A 19,053-nucleotide genomic window follows, 5' to 3' on the forward strand; every position below is an offset into this window, starting at 1 on the left:
CAGCATTTAAAGTCCCAATGAGCACGGTGGCCTCCATCATCCGTAAATGGAAGTTTGGAATCACCAGGACTCTTCCTAGAGCTGGCCGCCCGGCCAAACTGAGCAATCAGGGGAGAAGGGCCTTAGTCAGGGAGGTGAACAAGAACCCGATGGTCACACGGACAGAGCTCCAGCATTTCTCTGTGGAGAGAGGAGAACATTCCAGAAGAACAACCATCTCTGCAGCACTCCACCAATCAGGCCTGTATGGTAGAGTGACCAGACAGAAGCCACTCCTCAGTAAAAGGCACATGAGAGCCTGCCTGGAGTTTGCCAAAAGGCACCTGAAGGACTCTCAGACAATGAGAAACAAAATTCTCTGGTCTGATGAAACAAAGATTGAACTCTTTGGCCTGAATGCAAAGTGTCATGTCTGGAGGAAACCTCATCACCTGGCCAATACCATCCCTACAGTGAAGCATGGTGGTGGCAGCATCATACTGTGGGGATGTTTTTCAGCGGCTGGAACTGGGAGACTAGTCAGGATCGAGAGAAAAATGAATGCAGCAATGTTCTCTGTACATCCTTGATGAAAACCTGCTCCAGAGCACTCTGGACCTCAGACTTCCAACAGACAATGACCCCAAGCACACAGCCAAGATAACAAATGAGTGGCTACGGGACAACTCTGTGAATGTCCTTGAGTGGCCCAGCCAGAGCCCAGACTTGAACCCGATTGAACATCTCCGGAGAGATCTGAAAATGGCTGTGCACTGATGCTCCCCATCCAACCTGATGGAGCTTGAGAGGTCCTGCAAAGAAGAATGGGAGAAACTGCCCAAAAATAGGTGTGCCAAGCTTGTAGCATCATACACAAAAAGGCTTGAGGCTGTAATTGGTGCCAAAGGTGCTTCAACAAAGTATTGAGCAAAGGCTCTGAATACCTATGTACATGTGATTTATTTGTATTTTTTATTTTTTTATAAATTTGCAAAGATTTCAAACAAACTTCTTTCACGTGGTCATTATGGGGTATTGTTTGTAGAATTTTGAGGAAAATAATAAAATTTATCAATTTTGGAATAAGGATGTAACATTAAAAATGTGGAAATAGTGAATTGATGTGAATACTTTCCAGATGCACTGTACAGAGCTTAAATATTCTTCTAAAAATCTTTGTGTCCAGCAGAAGACAGACATACACATCTGGAATGGCATGAAGATGAGGGTAAATGATGAAAGAATTTACATTTTGGGGTAAACTATTTCTTTAATGTTAAATAAACAGCTTTATGCTTAAAGGGATATTACACCCAAAAATGAAAATTCAGTCATCATTTATGCTTTCCCAGATGTGTATGACTTTCTTTCTTCAGCAGATCAAAAATGAAAACAAAATGTTTTAGAATAATATTTTAGCTCTGTTGGTCCTTATAATGCAAGTGAATGGTGATCATACCTAATAGAAACATAGAAGTAATCCATTGTTTAAATCCATAACTTCAGAAGCGATAAAATAAATGTGGGTATGAAACAGATAAAATTGTAAGTCCTTTTTTACTTTAAATCTCCAATTTCACTTTTACATCTAAAAGTCACATGTGGTGCCAATTTAGTTTCACTTTCACATCTGAAAGTGAAATTTAAAGTGGAGATTTGGATTAAAAAAGAACTTATATATTGTTCTGTTTCTTACCCACACCTATTATATCGCTTCTGAAGATTTGGATTGAACCACTGGAGTCGTATGGATTACTTTTATGTTTCCATTATGCGATTTTTGGAGCTACAAAGGTCTGATCACCATTTGCTTGCATTGTAAGGACCAACAGAGCTGAGATACTTTTCTAAAAATCTTTCTTTGTGTTCTGCTGAAGAAAGAAATTCATACACATCTGGGATGGCATGAGGGTGAGTAAATGATGAGAGAATTTTATTTTTTTGGGGTGAACTATTCCTTTAACCACAAAGCAAGCATGAGCAAATTGCAGTCTATCAATACACACATGTAGAATAATGCACAAACTGCTCCAGCCAATTCACAGACAGCCAGCAAGAGCAACCAATTTAGGCAGCAGCAAAGCAAATAACGCTTAAAGATCAACTAAGCGGACACAGACAAGCACGACACAGCACAGCGTGTGTGGATGGTTCACGTTTTAAGAGTGCAAAATGGCACAGACTGAAATGAGCCGGAAAATATTTTTAGAAATAACAATGCAGCTCAGCATGGAAGGTAAACCATCTACACAAAAACACTGCACTCCTTTCACTCAGTTTGCTCAAAGGTTTCTGGAAAGCCGACTATCAAAACCATGCTTTTACAAAGCATTAAGGCCAATCAGCCAAGCATGCTTTCTTACAAAATAAAGAGTGTCCAGGAAAATACAGCAAACCGCAATTTCATATTTCTTTCTCTTTTTTTACTAACCGGTGAAGTTTGTTAGCACTAGGAATGCAAAAAATTAAGAGCAAAGCCGCACATTAGGTGTGTAATTGATGCTTTACATATCTAATTCATCATTCTCATGCAGCTGCATATAATGTAGTTGTTTTGCACAAGCCTGAGTCTTATTTTATGACAAGCTTACAAAAAATGCTTTCAAACTGAACTGCGCAATCACAATCCACAAGTAAATTTTAAAGGAATATTCCAGGTTCAATACAAGTTAAGCTCAATCGACAGCATTTGTGGCATAATGTAAATATCATTACAGCTCAAATAATACATGAGTTATAACTTTTATAGCTTTTATAGAATTATAAGCTTCACATTTCTGCGTTTAAGCCCTCCAAAAATTGGCCCCATTTTTGCATTTTGCTTTTAATTTTGAGGTAGGAGATTAATTTTTGTGGTTATAAACATTATAACACAAATGCTGTCGATTGAGTTTAACTTGTATTGAACCTGTAACATTCCAAATCCAAGTTTTGATGAGCATTTTTTTTTAAATATTTGTTTAAAGTTTGGTCTGTTACAGTTTGATGCGTGCTTTTCTCATTTTGCACATTGTCAACTAAAATATGCTATTTTTGTCAACTAAAATGATATGTGTCTACACTTTAATCAGAGCATACTGACTAAAACTAATAGATGTGACATGTATACATTTAAAGCACATTTTCATCATAAGAACAAATATTCTGACTAAAATGAAAAACTATGTGAAAATGAACACTGCTATGACTGATAGTGTTGGAGAAACCAGTTGTAACTAGTTTCAGTAATAATTTGAGCAAATCTCTCTGTTATACACTTCAACTTTAAAAACGTAAAAATGGTCTTAATCAGTTCACTTGATAAATTGGTGAAGAATTTAGGCCTGATCGCACCAAATCTGAACTTTTGGCATGAATGGTTTCATTTGAAATGTTTGTTATGCATCCCAACGAATTGAAAAATTGTGGTGCAATGGTTCACATGCTAATAGTTTGGATGCCAAAGGATTATGTAAGGTATCTAAACATTTCTTGAGAATGTATGAATTGGTATTAATAGTTTCGGTACAAAAAAATAACTGTTTGTGGATATGGTCCCACTTTATATTAGGTGTCTAACTACTATGTTCTTAAAGGGATAGTTCACCCAAAAATAAAAATTCAGTCATTGTTTACTCGCCCCTGTGTTGTTATAACCCAATTTAACTTTTTCGGTTTTTCTTAACACAAAGGGAGAAATTGAGAAGAAGTGTTGTGCTCATTCAATGGTGGTTTATGGTGACCACCTAATCAAGCTTCAAAAGGATGCAAAAGTATAATTCAGAAGTCTAATCAATTATTCCATGAAACTCATGATTGTTATGAAAGCAAACAATAAGGTTTGGACTGACCGTTGATCTCCTGTGCATGTTCGTGTGACTGCATGAGACCAACGGTTCACACAGCCACTTTGCAACGTGGGGTGTTCAAGTGAAAACTAGTTTTATCTAAAAACAGGTCAGCGATAGTGACATCAGAACACAACACATCTGCACACAAACCAAAGAACTGAACTTACTAAATGTAGACAAAGAATAGATGCATTTCTATGTCCAGCCTCGTTTGTTTGAAACCGAGAACTCAAACAGAGAGGGAATGTCTCTTCTCCATTCTGAACCAGTGTGTGTGTGTGTGTGACAAAACTCCACCTGATTGAGACCTCATTGAAACATTTGGTAGGTGTAACATTCGCAGCCAAAATCAAGTCGTTTTTAACCTGCTAGTGGGATAGAGGCTTCAATACACTCTTATGAGTAAATTTTTGGACAGGCGTAAGGTCAAAGCGGGCGGGGTTTCCAGGCGCGATGCCGAAAATAGAAACCACACGATCGACAGAATGTCCCGCCACTCATCACAACTGGTTAGGACAGAAACTCAGATTAACAGAAAAAAATAAATTTTATTGTGTGTTGTTCTCCATCAGGTTAGGACACAGTGTGACTGCCTGTAGTATCCTCTGTTTCTGTTTTATTCCTAAGTAATCCATTTACATTTACATTTATGCATTTGGCAGATGCTTTTATCCAAAGCGACTTACAGAGCCCTTATTACAGGGACAATCCCCCCAGAGCAACCTGGAGTTAATTGACTTGCTCAAGGACACAATGGTGGTGGCTGTGGGGATCGAACCAGCGACATTCTGATTAACAGTTTATGTGATTTAGCCCACAACGCCACCACCAAGGCTGGGCATAGAAATGCATCAATACTTTGACTACAAACTGTTCTGTTCTCTGGTGTGTGTCAAGATGTGTTGTGTTCCGTTGTAACTAATAGCTTGTTTTTAGAAAAACAAGTTTTCGCTTGAACGCCCCATGTTGCAAGGAGGCTGCGTAAACTACTGGTCTCGTGCAGTCTCATGAACGCGCACAGGAGATCAACGGTCAGTCAACAGTTTAAATAATACATTTGATTTTGGTTTGTTTCTCACAAAAAGTATAATTTGCTTTCATAAAAATCACGAGTCTCATTGAATAACTTATTAGACTTCTGAATTATACTTTTGCATCCTTTTAAATCTTAAAGAGGTGGTCACCATAAACTGCCATTGAATGACATCACTGAGCGCAACAGTTTTTCACAAAACTTTGTTATAAGAAAAAGTAAAGAAAGTAAAATGCGGTTATAATATCATTTTTGGGTGAACTATCCCTTTAAGCATTTGTTATGCTTATTATGTACGTGTTGTTGCATTGTACTTGCATTTAAAGTACCTGCAAATAATTACATGTGTAGTTACACTGTTAACCTTACATCCAACCATAAACCTACCCGTACCTCAACTATTTAGCAGAATAACATGTAGTTCCACAGTAAATACATTCTATTGTGTTTTTTAATGCCAGTAATTAACAGATAAAGACACCTAATATAAAGAGGGACTGTGGATATTTCATATTTTCATGGCAGTCACATTTGACTTTGTGCAATCAGGCCTTTAATGTGGGCTTGTGTGTATTCCCTGGACACTCCTTATGCAATATTCTCAACACAAATCACCTTCAGGTCCTGCAGCTGGTCAGGCTCATAAAGTTTAGGAGAAAGTGCTTGAGCTAGGAAAGCGTCAAGTTCGTTACGACGCAAAATTCGTACTCCTGGCCATTGTAACATAAACCTGAAGTAAAACAGAAAGGGGTGATATGGTACAAAAATATGTATGCATTAGCTGATTTTAGGAGCCCTTTCTGAAATGGTGTTCTGAGGAATCTGAGGAAAAGTACATTTACATGTGTATGCATTTACTAGATGCTTTTTATCCATAATGACTTGTAATACATTCAAGGTATCCATTTTATACATCAGTTTATTCTCTGGGAATCAAACGCATAACTTTGGCTTTTTCCTCCAGTTGAGCCACGGGAACACTTAAAAGGTATTAAAGGTAGTAGAAAGTATTTAATGCAGTGTTGGATTTACTACAATGTTGTAATTAGAAGGTGCATGTGTTTTGATCCTCACCTTAGCACGCAACACAGCACCATGAGAGGTGTCGGGACATTGGCAGGGTTCAGCATAGCTGGAGTGTCTGACCTCATGCAGGCCAGGAAAGCCCTCATCCTCCGGTTCTTATCCTCCACTGCTTTGCCCAGCCAGAGTTTCTTCAGGTTAGGGCACGTCCATTCCCGGAAAGGAAGAGCCTCCACTAGTTCAGGGGTGTGTGGAGATTTACCTTTATAAGCAGCCCATTCTTTTACCATCACTGTAGGATCTAAAATGACAGAAGACAGATCTGCCATTTATGCTGGGGCCTGCAGATCCGTGACTTCAAATAATGAGCAAGATTTATGAGATTAGTTTCAAATTTAAAAATGAAAACAATGTATAGTTTCTAAACAAATTAAAAAAACGCTTGAATGGGGCAATTGACAAAGATATTAAAAGGGAATTTTTTTTATATATAAAATTAGTGGAAATTTAAAACACTAATTTGATCGCCCAGTTCAGAGTCCAATAGTAACATCCACTTTTTAAGTACCTTGGTTACAGAAGTATTTGGCCCATCCATTTTTTCCATATGGATTTTAAAAAAAGAACTACAATAAAGAATTTTAAGCCATGACTCAAACCAACCATTACAACATTTGATTCAAAGCAAAGCATTAAAAAATGACAAACAAGTCAAAAAGGTATAACCTGTAATGAACAACTCGCCGCCTCAAGAATTAAATGTAAAGAAATCAGAAATGATGGCACAATATAAAAATATTGACAATAAATCAGTAAGTAAAGTATCCAACATATAAAAATACTCAAATAAGTTGTTTAAGAATGTAGGGAGACTCGATAACAACATTTGCCATGTTTGGGAGTTGATGGTCACTGAGATCTATAGAGTTTTTCCCATTCATTTTTTGCATTAAAATACTCCATAAAAGAGTTCTAAGCCATGAATCAAACTAACCAGCTCTGAGGTGAAACACAAACATTGTTTTGTGGCAAAAAAGTATTAGAAAATCAGAGAAAAAGACAAAGGCACAAGACTGTGCACTTACCGTCTTTTACAAGGGTGCAATGTAGCGAATTATGTAATTGAATAAAAAAAACAATGGGAATATATCTATTGATTTTAGATTGTGTTGATTATAAGTATAGAAACAATATATTTTATGTGTACTGCATATTCCGATATGTACAATTAGATAAGTGGTTTAAGGGTAAAAGTAGACCGTCTCGATTATATCACTTACAGAGCGTCATGTGTGGGCGGTCACTCTGAAGCAAATTTCTGTTATATTCTGTACCATGGGTAATGTAGTTGTTCACCATGAATTCCACAAACATGCTATTTAAACAATGAAGTTAAAATAACGCAGATGGATAGCTTCAACAGAAGCATATACCATTGATGAACAAACTCCGAGCTCAAGGTCTTGAAATGTTATCAAGTTATCAGTTGAGAATGTTGAGAAGTTATCATTGAAAATCAATTAGTCTATGGAAAAATTTAATGGTATTTTTAATTCCGGAGCCAGACTGTTGCACTCTACTGCACCATTCCCAATTCCAAGGTAACGCCCCTGATTGGTGGATCTCTTGTGAGGATTCTGGGTAGTGTATTTCTTTACCAGGAATTTGGCATCATATTATAAAAAATCAGTTGCAACCACTATGAACTGTGGCTTCTACAGATTCAAATATCATTGCTTACAATCTCAAAACTCAAAGTAGGTCTGTCGTGAAAGATTTACGCTATCGATAAAATACATTTCTTGGACAAAACAAATATTATTTTTACTTCTGGAACCCAACTTTTGCACTACATTGTGCACTATTGCAGGACAAACAACTCAACATGTTTTTCCTGTAGTTTTATTTCTTGTATTCTACTTTTACACTGAGAAGAATGCCAATGTTAGTTCTTGAATTATGCAAATTACCCAAAACAAATTAGAACAACAAGCTAATGTCAACACTTAAGTGCACTCTCTGAATAATTAAAGTCAGTCTCGCTCAGCCATCACCTAGCTCCTAGAGAGAATTTAGCTAGTTATTATATGCAAGGTTGGAAACCGAGAACCAATTCTTAAGTCTCATCCTACTACACAAGAATGCTGGGTGAAAAACAGACCCTTTCAAAACTTCTAACTCTTCTAAATTTGGAAACCATTCACAGAAGCATGAACTTAAAAATGTTGGTTTACATATGAAGAAAATTTGTCAATTATCAACTGATAAATTCATGTAACTGCGAAACATGTCTACATCATGTTACACTTCTTTGCCATATGGCTGTAAAGGTCCTAATAAACCGATCACAAATCAAATACAAAATTACAGTAGATATTCAAATACCATAATAGTTCAATTCAATTCAAGCAACAGTCACTTTCATACAAAAAATGAATGCTATTTTTCCGTTTAGTGGTCACATGCGAACAGGACCCATTGGGAAACACCAGTAAACATCGGCATAACTAGACCCTATTTAGGTGGGCTTCAGCCACCCTAAAAATCTGTGACTTTTCAATCAGCACGCAGGTGTTTAGTGCGAGGCACTTTGGTGGTTTTCTCACCTGTAAAGACCTACTATAGCGCAAGACAGTAGCATTGGATTGTGGGCTGTGAAGGAGCATAAACGGCCCATTTTCTCATCTGATTCGTGAATGAGCGAGCGTAAGCGTCTTTTGACCGATTTAAAGTGATGTGGAATGTCGCTCTTTTAGTTTGGTAATCTCATTTAACATGCAGAGAAAGGGGCTGGATTAATAAAGAGTAAAAGTGACTATTGACATCAGGATGTCGATAAAACCTGTAACTAGTGTTGTCAAAAATATCGATATTTCGATAAATATCGATACTGAAATATCTGAACGGTACCAATACTAATTTCCCTAAGTATCGATACTAGCCGAGCTGTCACTTTCACTTCTCTCCAAAGGCGCATTGACAAACACCACACACACTCGCACTCCTCTCATTCGCTCTGGTTAAATAGCAAAAGTGAAGTGAATGTAAAGATGGCGAGTGCATGCGCGCCCAGCGACCAGTTTTGTTTGATAAAGAACACAGCAGGAGTGCTATCTGGAAATATTTTTGATATGAAGCCAGACATCCCAAGTCTCCCGGAAGTTCCGGAGTCTCCACTATATTGATAGCTTCTCCCTGATGCCCGCAATTTAGTTCAAATCTCCCGGAATCTATAAGCACATCGCGAGACAGAACATACTGCACGCATAACATAGATAGCCAGCACACAACATACATAAGCGTGCACGCAGAGAGGGAGAGAGCGAGAGACCTTATGAAAGCTAGTCAACCCCAACCCCCTTGACGTTTAAGTATCTTTTGTTGACATTGAGATTGGTTGATTTGACTTGGAAATACAAAAGATTGCACTTTTTATTTACTTGCACTTTATTGGTTTTTGAATGTATGGCAATCTGAGAGGCTTTTGAACAAGTGCAATACCTCAGGACATTTTGTTCATGTAAAATATACCTCATTGTCATGTTCTAGACAGTTCTACCCTCTTAATATTGTGGCAGTTTTTTTCTCTGTGGTATCGAAAATGGTATCGAATATCGATATTTTTCAAGGTATCGTATCGAAGTTAGAAATTCTAGTATCGTGACAACACTACCTGTAACAACTAATAATGTTGTCTTTTTTGTATACCTTGATGGTCATGCGCAGCAGTTCACAAAATGATATGCTTCGTTGTCATTTGCAGGTGAAAACTGGTATGATTTTGGAACACTGATAAAGTCTCTTAGTAGACACGCTGATTTGAATAAAGTATAAATAGACTTGTTTCGGTCGTGAATGTCTCTGTGCTTTATCATTGGTTTAATGACTCAAAACACATAAAAAGACACTCAACTGTTGCCACCAACTGGTGCAAAAGTGTGATTTACAAAAATGGTTACCTGAACTAACCTTTTATTAAATTATTGCCTTTTTTTTATAAATGGCAAATGGTCTGCACTTATATAGCGCCTTTTTATTAACCTTAGAGGTTACCAAAGCGCTTTACAGAGTAAATTTCCATTCACCCATTCATACACACACACACCAACGGTGGCAGAGCTGCCATGCAAGGCGCTAGCCTGCCATTGGGAGCAACTTGGGGTTCAGTGTCTTGCCCAAGGACATTTCGGCATGTGGGTCGTGTGGGCTGGGAATCGAACCATCAACTCTGCGACTGGCAGCCGACCCGCTCTACCACCTGAGCCACAGTCGCAGTTAATGATACTTTTGTTAAATAAATTTATAAGTGTATTGATTATAGAAAATGACAGTATTCTGAACAAATATTAGTTGGTTATCTTGAATAATGTAAACACAGTAAAAAACACAACAAAACTATATATGCTAAAGTGTGGAATACATTAAATGTGCACATCTAATAATGTAATTGGGGGCTAAGCCCCCTTAAGATTGAAATCCTAGAATCGCCCCTGCTGGTAAATCAGCTCTGGCAATTTACCAGAATGAGAACACATGCTATGTGTGAACAAAGCCATAAGATTAATGGTTTGAGCACATATGAAGTCAGAACGCACTGACATAAGAAGTCTGCTTTGGGCCAATCGCAAAGTTCTGATGGAGACAAAGCAAATACTCCGCTTTGATTCAGGAGTCAAAAATATTGGACAGATAGTAAACCCAAAATATTTCGCTTCATTCAAGTGGATGATGAAATTTGTCGACAGCTTAAAGGAACAGTAAGTGATTCCATTACTTGTAAAATAACAAGCCTAAAGACTAGCATTAAAATATCTAGCCTTCTTCGGGAAGGAGGTAGGCATATATGGGTCCAAAATCCTTTCCGGCAAATGGCATCACAGAGTTTAATGGCATTTTAATGCTGATGTGTGAATGGTAGCAAAACAGATAAGACGTAAAGCCCTTGTATGTGTGAATAGCAAATGTGGTACATTTACCAGAAAATGCAATCTGGCAATGTCACTGCAATTTAACAGTTTTCATGTGTAGAAGTGGCTAATAATAACCTTTTCAACTAACTGTAGTAGCCAGTCAACATCCTGTCATGTTTTCTGTAGTTCCTGTGTGCGTTCATATGTATGGTAAGGCTTGGCTCATGAATATGAATTGTTATGAGACTGGCAATGTCAGCTTAACCAAACAAATATTCATGAGCCAGGTCTATACCTTTATAGAACTCGCAATTGGGTTATCGGTATTACTGAGGGTAACAAGGAAAATAAAAAAGGATGGATATAGGATCTATTCCAGTACGTCTGGAATCCATAACGAACATTTCACGAGTGTTTTTCAATGGTGGTGTTTCTGTAGAATAGATAGCCTTAAATCAATCCACAAGAGAAATACCGAGCAGCCTTTTTAAACAGAGGATTTTCATGTTACTCACATTCAGGGAGAAAATTTCTCCTCATGGCGAGTCTCTCTGCCTTCTTTTTGGCCTCGGCCAGGCTGAAGAGCACCCCGTAAACATACTGACGGATTGGCCGGTACAGTTGCACCGCTGAGGGCAGGTCTTTGTTAGCTTCATCTTCAATGGTGACAGATAACTTAATCTCACCCTGAAAACAAGAATGATCAAACAAATTCAAATATAGGAGTGTAACAAGAAGTAGTTTCTATGCCTAAATCCTAAATTCTAAGACTCAAAAGGTTAACCATGAAGGATGATATAACCGGACGACCTTACAACTGAGTTGCCTGTGGCTAAACGCTGACCTTAGTGAGAATATGGTAGATGTACGGGTACATGAGGCCCTTTTTGTGTCTGTGCTCAGCGACCCGTAGCACCTCTGGCGCCACCACTGGTAAAGGGGGAATCGTGATATCCATATGGTTCCTTGTTGTCATCGAAAGGAGGGATGGAATCTGAGCATTGACCCCAATGTGACCTCTGACCTCCAGGCCTTGGTTTACAGGGGATGTCACAGAAAGATCAGACTGGAAGAGGAATTAAAGAAATAATGGAGACTAGATTTAATTTCTTTTGGATGAAAGTATATGAAGCTTGTAACAAGCATTCTGAGGTGTTCAGCACATTTTTGGGGCTTTTCCACTGCACGGTACGGCTCAACTCAACTCTGCTCGCTTTCTGGGGGTTATCGTCTGTGGATAGTACCTGGAACTTTTTTTTAGTACCACCTCGGTCAAGGTTCCAAGCGAGCCGAGCCGATACTAAATGTGACGTCAAAACCCTGCAGATCACTGATTGGTCAGAGAGAATTGTCAATACCAGCGTCACTGGATTTGCGACACGGGACATCAACCTGCTAGTTTTAAAGTTAGCAACAGCGATAGCAGTATCGTTTGTTCACGCGACATTCGAATTTTAAAAAGAAATGGCTGTGCGCAAAACCACGGAGTGGTCAATAATCGAGGAGCAGACGTTCCTCTCATTAGTAGCCGAGGAGAGGATACAATAAGAGCCGGAAGGGTCGACGCAACTATGATGATCAGCCTATAATCCCAACCACGTTGAGGCAGCACTAAACTGTCATGGAAAAGCAAGCTCAGAAAAGTAAAGCGAGCAGAGACGAGTCGAACTATAATGTGCAGTGGAAAAGTGCATTAGAGGTAATAACTGGACCTACTTTATTTTGGTCCCCATGGTCTCCTTCTGGGATGTTGTCCATCTGATTACTTCGTTTGTCCCATCCCTTATGATCACTCACATGACTGCATTTGAGAGTTAAATTATGAAAACATTTAAACATAAGAACAAAGACATCCAGTCTAGTGCTCGGTTGCTCGAACTAGTAAAATGCAACTTTTACAATACCTTAGTTGGTCCAGTAGCAATTCAATTTACACTATAAAACAACATTATTTTTAACGATAAAATAATGTATAAGTTTGTTAACGTTAGCTACCATACACTGTACAAGATATAATCTATTTAACAAGACATGTAATTTTATGTTAAAATATTGAAAAAAAAATAAAAAATGATATATATATATATATTAGTTTTTAAATGTAAAATTATGATTTTACATTATAAGTAATGGTAAAAATGTATATTATGTTTTACAAGAGAATACATGTCATTTTTATAGTAAACCTTTGTTAAAATCATAGTAAAAAAATACAAATTCCAGCGTTAACATTCGTACGTTTTACATACCTGCGTGACCCATCCCATTTCATGATATTTTATGGGAAAGTTATGTTTTTTCCGATGTATATTAATTATTGCTAATGGAAGGGTCACTTCTGATGAACTTCAAGTCATCATGTGGCCTATTGTAGTTACTTCTAGGGCTGGCAACTGTGTTGAGCAACTAAATCAAAATTTTTACCTTCAACATTACTAAAATTCAAATTAAAGTCAGCAGATTTGAATAAATATAAACCAAATTTTTGCAAAGAACATTTCTCGATGTTAAAAACAGCACTCAATTTTAAACTAATGTGCATGGAATAAATTATTATTATTATTATTATTTTTTTTTAATGTTTCATGTTCTCGAATGTTAATAGAGAGTAAAACAAGGGGGGAAAACACCTCAATAGACAGTTCTATGGCCACAATATATTATCCCAGACTCAAGCTTCATAATTCCCTGCGATACCACAGTGTTTTCCATTCATTGCTGTTGTTGTACATTCGTAATATTCCCAGATATCAGTGCTATTGGTTTGAATCAGTTCAGACTCTGCGCCCAGGACAGGGACCTTTCAAACAGACGGAGTTCAACAGAGAGCACTAACAGAACGAGAGGATCTCATGACACGCATATATAAACTAAACTCCTTGAAAATGTATTTAAAACCCATTGCTTAATCTGAGAAATGCTGATAAGAGAGCATGACGCAAAGACCAAAGACCTCCACATAAGCGGCTGTTAACACAGAGCGCTTTTGCGACCATCCAGTTTACCATCTGTTTTCTATATAAAAGCATTCTAGACCAACGTCTTTGATTGTTTCACATCATCTCATGCAGGAGCGATGTGTAATTTAGATCTTCTTCAAGCTTTAAAACATGACAAAACACCTGCTTTCGGTTAAACTGTATTTGTTGTGCTGCGTCTAGCCTTTTGCAGCGCAAGAACACGATTGGTCTGAAGTCATCGTCAGTGCTTGACACATCCTAGTTTCAGCATTCGAATGTGCGTTTATTACCCCTTCTTTTCTTGAAATCGACAAATATTAAAATTTGGGAGTTTTATTAGACAGTACTAGTTGCTACGTTGATTAACTATACCTTTTAAAGATAAAAGTGTTAAATGCAAGTGTGGTTGTCTTTGGTTTATATGTTTGTTATATCGGTTTATAATTGCTTTCAATTCCCAGTCAATTAAGCACGATCATCATATACATGCACGATTACAGTTGGAAAAATGCAAACTTAATTTCCTATAGCCCAAAGTACACACAGAGTGTCCATTTAAGCAGTGGTAATTTCCACAAGTTTTTTATTTTTCTTAATTTTTTTGGCTTTTGATAAAAATGTACTTTAAAGTCAATATTTCATCAGGCCACATTCATTCAAGCCAATTTTCCACAGACTTAAAATGCATGGCCTTTTAGTCGACAAAATAACATTTTAGTTGACAATCATGTGCAAAATGAAAATCTAGGCAAGAATGTTTTTCTGATTGGCCGAGAAACTCTTTGTTGCCGTTTACAGAGCCTAAGGCTGGCAGAGAGGCAGTTGCGATGTCTCAGGACACGATTTACCAGTAATAACTTTCAGAGACTTGGACACCTTATGCATCAGTATTGCAAAATATAATGCGAACAGGGCCTAAAAATGTGAAACTTAAGCCACCATTGAAATCACATGCCAAAACCTGGCCTGAATTTATGTTATTTGACATACAAATGTCCGCACAAGATGACAAAGCAATTCAACATTCTTTCCCTTATTCTTGGTTACTCACTTGGCAGTGGAAGCGGTGTTCTCCTCGTTCTCTGAGGAGGAGGATGTGGAGGACGTGGCGAAGAAGGCTGGGTCCGTGTGGTTGGAGCTATCGCCGTGAGCCGTGTTAACGGGGGACAACCTCTCGTAGAGGGGCGTGTGCTGCTTCCCTTCTTGAGGAATGTTGCTGTAGCTGTTCTGATCTAGAAGCTCTTTACCCGACAGGTCCAATTCATGAGTCGGTTTAGCCAGTGGAGGGCCAGAATAGCCATGCTGCACCTTGGAGAATGATTGAAAACCCCAGTTTCTATTTTCTCATATTGTATCATTTTCTTTACATTTATTTGGTTGTATTTCACTTGTTGTTTTCCGGGTCAAAAAATGACCAGCCATTGGAAATGAATGGATTAGACTACAAAATTCAGTAATATGTCCAGTGTCCAGGAGCATCCCAATCCTTTAGATGAGACACAGATCCTTTTGAATGTGTGTTGGCACACACAAAGTCTTACCGTACGTTCACACCAGAGCCGGCGAGACATCTGGTAATGAGCTGTGACGCGGTTCGGCGGCAACCTATTGGAATATAGAAGTGCTCCGCTGTAGCGAAGTCTAGAGAACATAACCGTGTAAACTTTGGTTCCCACCAAACATTCGTTCCGAAGATAAAATGGAGAAACTAATTAATGCCGTGACGGGTTTCCCTGTAATATATGACCAAGACCACAGTTTTTATTACAAATGTATTTTATTTTGATAACAAACAACTGTAATTTTAATTACTTTCTGCCATCGATCGATTTCTTATTTTCACATTTTAAAGAGTTCATGAGGATATACGCTACTTGTGATCGGTCGGCAAAAAGTAAATGGTCGACATGTCTGGATGTTTAAATTGCGGCCCCCTTTAAATATAGTTCAAAAACAAAGCATTCTGAACAAACGTTGCTGCCTATTTCAATTACATCAGAGCGTCCACGAGCGTCCTTGAGCGTCGAAGGCAGGGCAGCCAGAGCGAATTTGGACGCTCTCGCCGCTTCTGGTGTGAACGTACAGTTAGGACATGTGCACACACAATACACACAAACACACATAATGTGTATTGAGCACCCTTTTGTGCATCGTCTTATTCACTCTTTGAGGAATATTTCAAGATCTACTTATCATATTATATTGCGCTTGGGCTAGTTTGAATTAGGATAGTCTGCTGTAAGATACGATACATCATTGTCCATTGTCCATGGGGAAAAAAGTGACAAAAAAAGACCCTTCTTTTAATTATATTTATGTGTGTGTCTGGGGGAATTTCAGACACTAATACTCACTGCAGTTTGGCCTCTGAGTGAAACAAATTTCCTCATTGTGTTCCTCACCTTTCCAACAATATATAATAACACATGGCTATCTAATCTAGAACAAAACAGTTCTTACTGATCAGCAAATTAAAAAGCATAATTTAAGAATTGGTAGCTATATGCATTGTAATGTCCAGATTCTAAGCTTTAAAATGACACCTATTTTGGCTTGACTTGGACCTTCCTTCCATCAATAACAAAATATATAAATTTGTTTTAAAATATGTTCAAAAAAAGGAGTACAAAACCCGTCACAATTACTAAAGAAGTTGATAAAAAGATCTAATGCAATATCTTGTTATAATATGCACAATATGAGAGATTTATAAACAATCTTAGTGGGTCGGTCATTTTTGACCGGGCACACAAAATGTGTTGGCACAAAGCACAGCACAAGTGTTAAGGCTAATACAACCCCAACTCTGAAAAGGTTGGGACAGTATGGAAAATGCTAATAGAAGCAAAAGGGAGTGATTTTTAAATTCTATTCTCCCTGTGCAATATTGAAAGCACCACAACAACACATTATTTGATGTTTTACCTTGTGAACTTATTTTTATTTAATTTTTTGATGGCCTTTTGGCTTTTTACTGGGACAGGGAAAGTAGAGAGGTGACAGGAAATGAGAGGGAGAAGAGTGGGAATGGGATCAGGGAAAGGACCTCACGAGCCGGGACTCGAACTCTGGTCACCCGCGATGCATCAGTACCACGTCATGAGCTCAGCACGCCAGGCTCTGACAAACACACTTATTTTTTAAATATACACCATTTCACATCATATGATTGCAACACGCTCCAAAAAATTTGGGACAGTAATGGTACATTATCATTTCTTCTAAACACTTAAGTGTTTGGGCACTGAAGACACAAGTTTGTTAAGTTTAGCAAGCAGCTGTTTTGTTACAGAAACTTAATTGAAATGTGGACTTGGACCACAAAACATGATTCCACTGTTCTACTTCTCATCTCAGATGAGACCGAGCCCGGAGAAGTCACAGCACTTGTGGAAAGTGTTGATGGATGGTTTCTCCTTTGCATAGTAAAGCCTTAACTTGCATCTTTGGATGCAGCAGTGAATGGTATTGAAATGTTTATCAAAGTATTCCCGAGCATCCTGTCACAGTATTTAAGACAGCGACATCTGAGGGATCGGAGATCACACAAATTCCGAAGCGGCTGGGCAATAGATTGAATATTCACGGTATAATCACAATGATTCAGTGGTGGCTCAGTGGTTGAGGCTCAGGGTTACTGACCAGAAGATTGGGGGTTCAAGCCCCAGCACCAACAAGATGCCACTGTTGGGCCCTTGAGCAAGGCCCTTAACCCTATCTGCACCAGGGGAGCCATATCATGGCTGACCCTGCACTCTGACACCAGCTTAGCTGGGATATGTGAAAAACTAATAAATTAGCAAAAAACTGTGTGTATAATGTGTGACAAGTATTCTTGGTCACAAGTGATTGTTAAACTGCAAAACGCTGTAATTAAATGACAGATAAACATGGTCCGTGTGAGCGTCAGAATAAGCGGTTCTATGCATGGCCCATTTTTGTTTTTTGGCGCTTTTAGAGCAGTTCACATGCATTGTGAAATCAAGTATTGCAGGTTTGGAAAGCATTCGTGCAATTCAAAACATTAGTAACTGCTACAAGTTATTATACAAATCTACAGTGTATAATAGAAAAGGAGGAGATAACAGTGTTTCACTAGATGCGGAACATAGTAAACGGTCAAATACACGCTGCCATTTCAGTGTCAAAATAAAAGCTCCAGGTAAAGGTAAATAGGACAGAAATATATCACTTGTATATAAAACAAATTTAATCCTCTAAATATTACTGAGAATTATTACATTAGAAAATTGACTGGGTCCCACAGAAATAATTTAGTATTATTCAATATTCAACTGGGTTCTAAAAAATAAGTGAGTAGCTTTTGTACAACTTGTTCATTCACAAAAATGTTTTTGAAAATATATACAAAGATAAACAATACTTTTTTATTAAGCTCTTATATATCATAATATAAATATAAAAGAAGCATGCCTTTATTATTGTTCCATTTTTATTCAATGACTTTAAAATATTGAATCTACTTGGCAACAATGGATGATGGTTCTTCTGATTTAAAAAAATCTTTTGAGCCATTTACAGCTAAATATATAATATGATCGAGATATTTATCGAATAGTGTTAATAGGCTGAAAAATATTGAGATATATTTTTTGAATCGCCCAGCCCTACCCTTTACATACTGATTTGACAAGATTTCTTGAATCTTTTAACTATATTGTGCACATTTGAGGGTGAAACTCCCAAAATCCTTCAAAGTTTTCTTTGGGTAACTAGATTATCTGCTGACGCATCTGTTGTGAAATTGGCGAGCCTTGACCCATCGTTGCTATTAAAAGAATAGGCTTTTTGGAGGCTTCTTATACACTATAACAGGATTCCCTCCAGTTTCACATCAGCATGTTATATGATCTCATCTCATTGATATTAGTAGAACAACCCTAATTCCCCAAAAGTTGGGACAGTATGAAAAATGCTAATAAAACAAAAAAATAGTGATTTGTAAATGATATTCACGCTCCAAAAATGTTGGGACAGTCGAGTGTTTACCACTGTGAAACATAATTTCTTCCAATAACACTTAAGCATTTGGGCACTGAAGACAAAAGTTTGTAAAGTTTAGAAAGTGGAATTTTCTATAATTTATCCATTACGTAGTTCTTTAGCTGCACAATTGTACGGGGTCTTCATTGCCTGATGGTATGCTTAATAATGCACCACACATTCTGAATTGGACACAGGTCAGGACTGCAGGCAGGCCAATCTAGCACCCGCACTCTCTGCTTACACAGCCATGCACTTGTAATCCGGACAGTACGTGGTATGAAGGTGTCCTGCAGGAAAATTCCGGGACATCC

The 19,053-nt window shown here is 37.9% G+C and overlaps 1 protein-coding gene across 1 annotated transcript in view; it reads right to left on the reverse strand.

Moving 5' to 3' along the window:
* The window catches only part of LOC127632850 (constitutive coactivator of PPAR-gamma-like protein 1), a 42,458-nt gene that overhangs the window by 12,180 nt on the left and 11,225 nt on the right, over positions 1–19,053 (reverse strand). The window contains exons 7-12 of the mRNA XM_052111657.1: positions 14,787–15,043; positions 12,492–12,576; positions 11,620–11,841; positions 11,291–11,462; positions 5,917–6,166; positions 5,458–5,572 (exon numbers count right to left, since the gene is read on the reverse strand). Coding sequence (XP_051967617.1) covers positions 5,458–5,572; positions 5,917–6,166; positions 11,291–11,462; positions 11,620–11,841; positions 12,492–12,576; positions 14,787–15,043 — 1,101 coding nt within the window. The remainder of the gene's footprint in view (positions 1–5,457; positions 5,573–5,916; positions 6,167–11,290; positions 11,463–11,619; positions 11,842–12,491; positions 12,577–14,786; positions 15,044–19,053) is intronic.

The sequence above is a fragment of the Xyrauchen texanus genome, chromosome 39 (genome assembly GCF_025860055.1).
Source record: "Xyrauchen texanus isolate HMW12.3.18 chromosome 39, RBS_HiC_50CHRs, whole genome shotgun sequence".
Lineage (NCBI taxonomy): Eukaryota > Metazoa > Chordata > Actinopteri > Cypriniformes > Catostomidae > Xyrauchen > Xyrauchen texanus.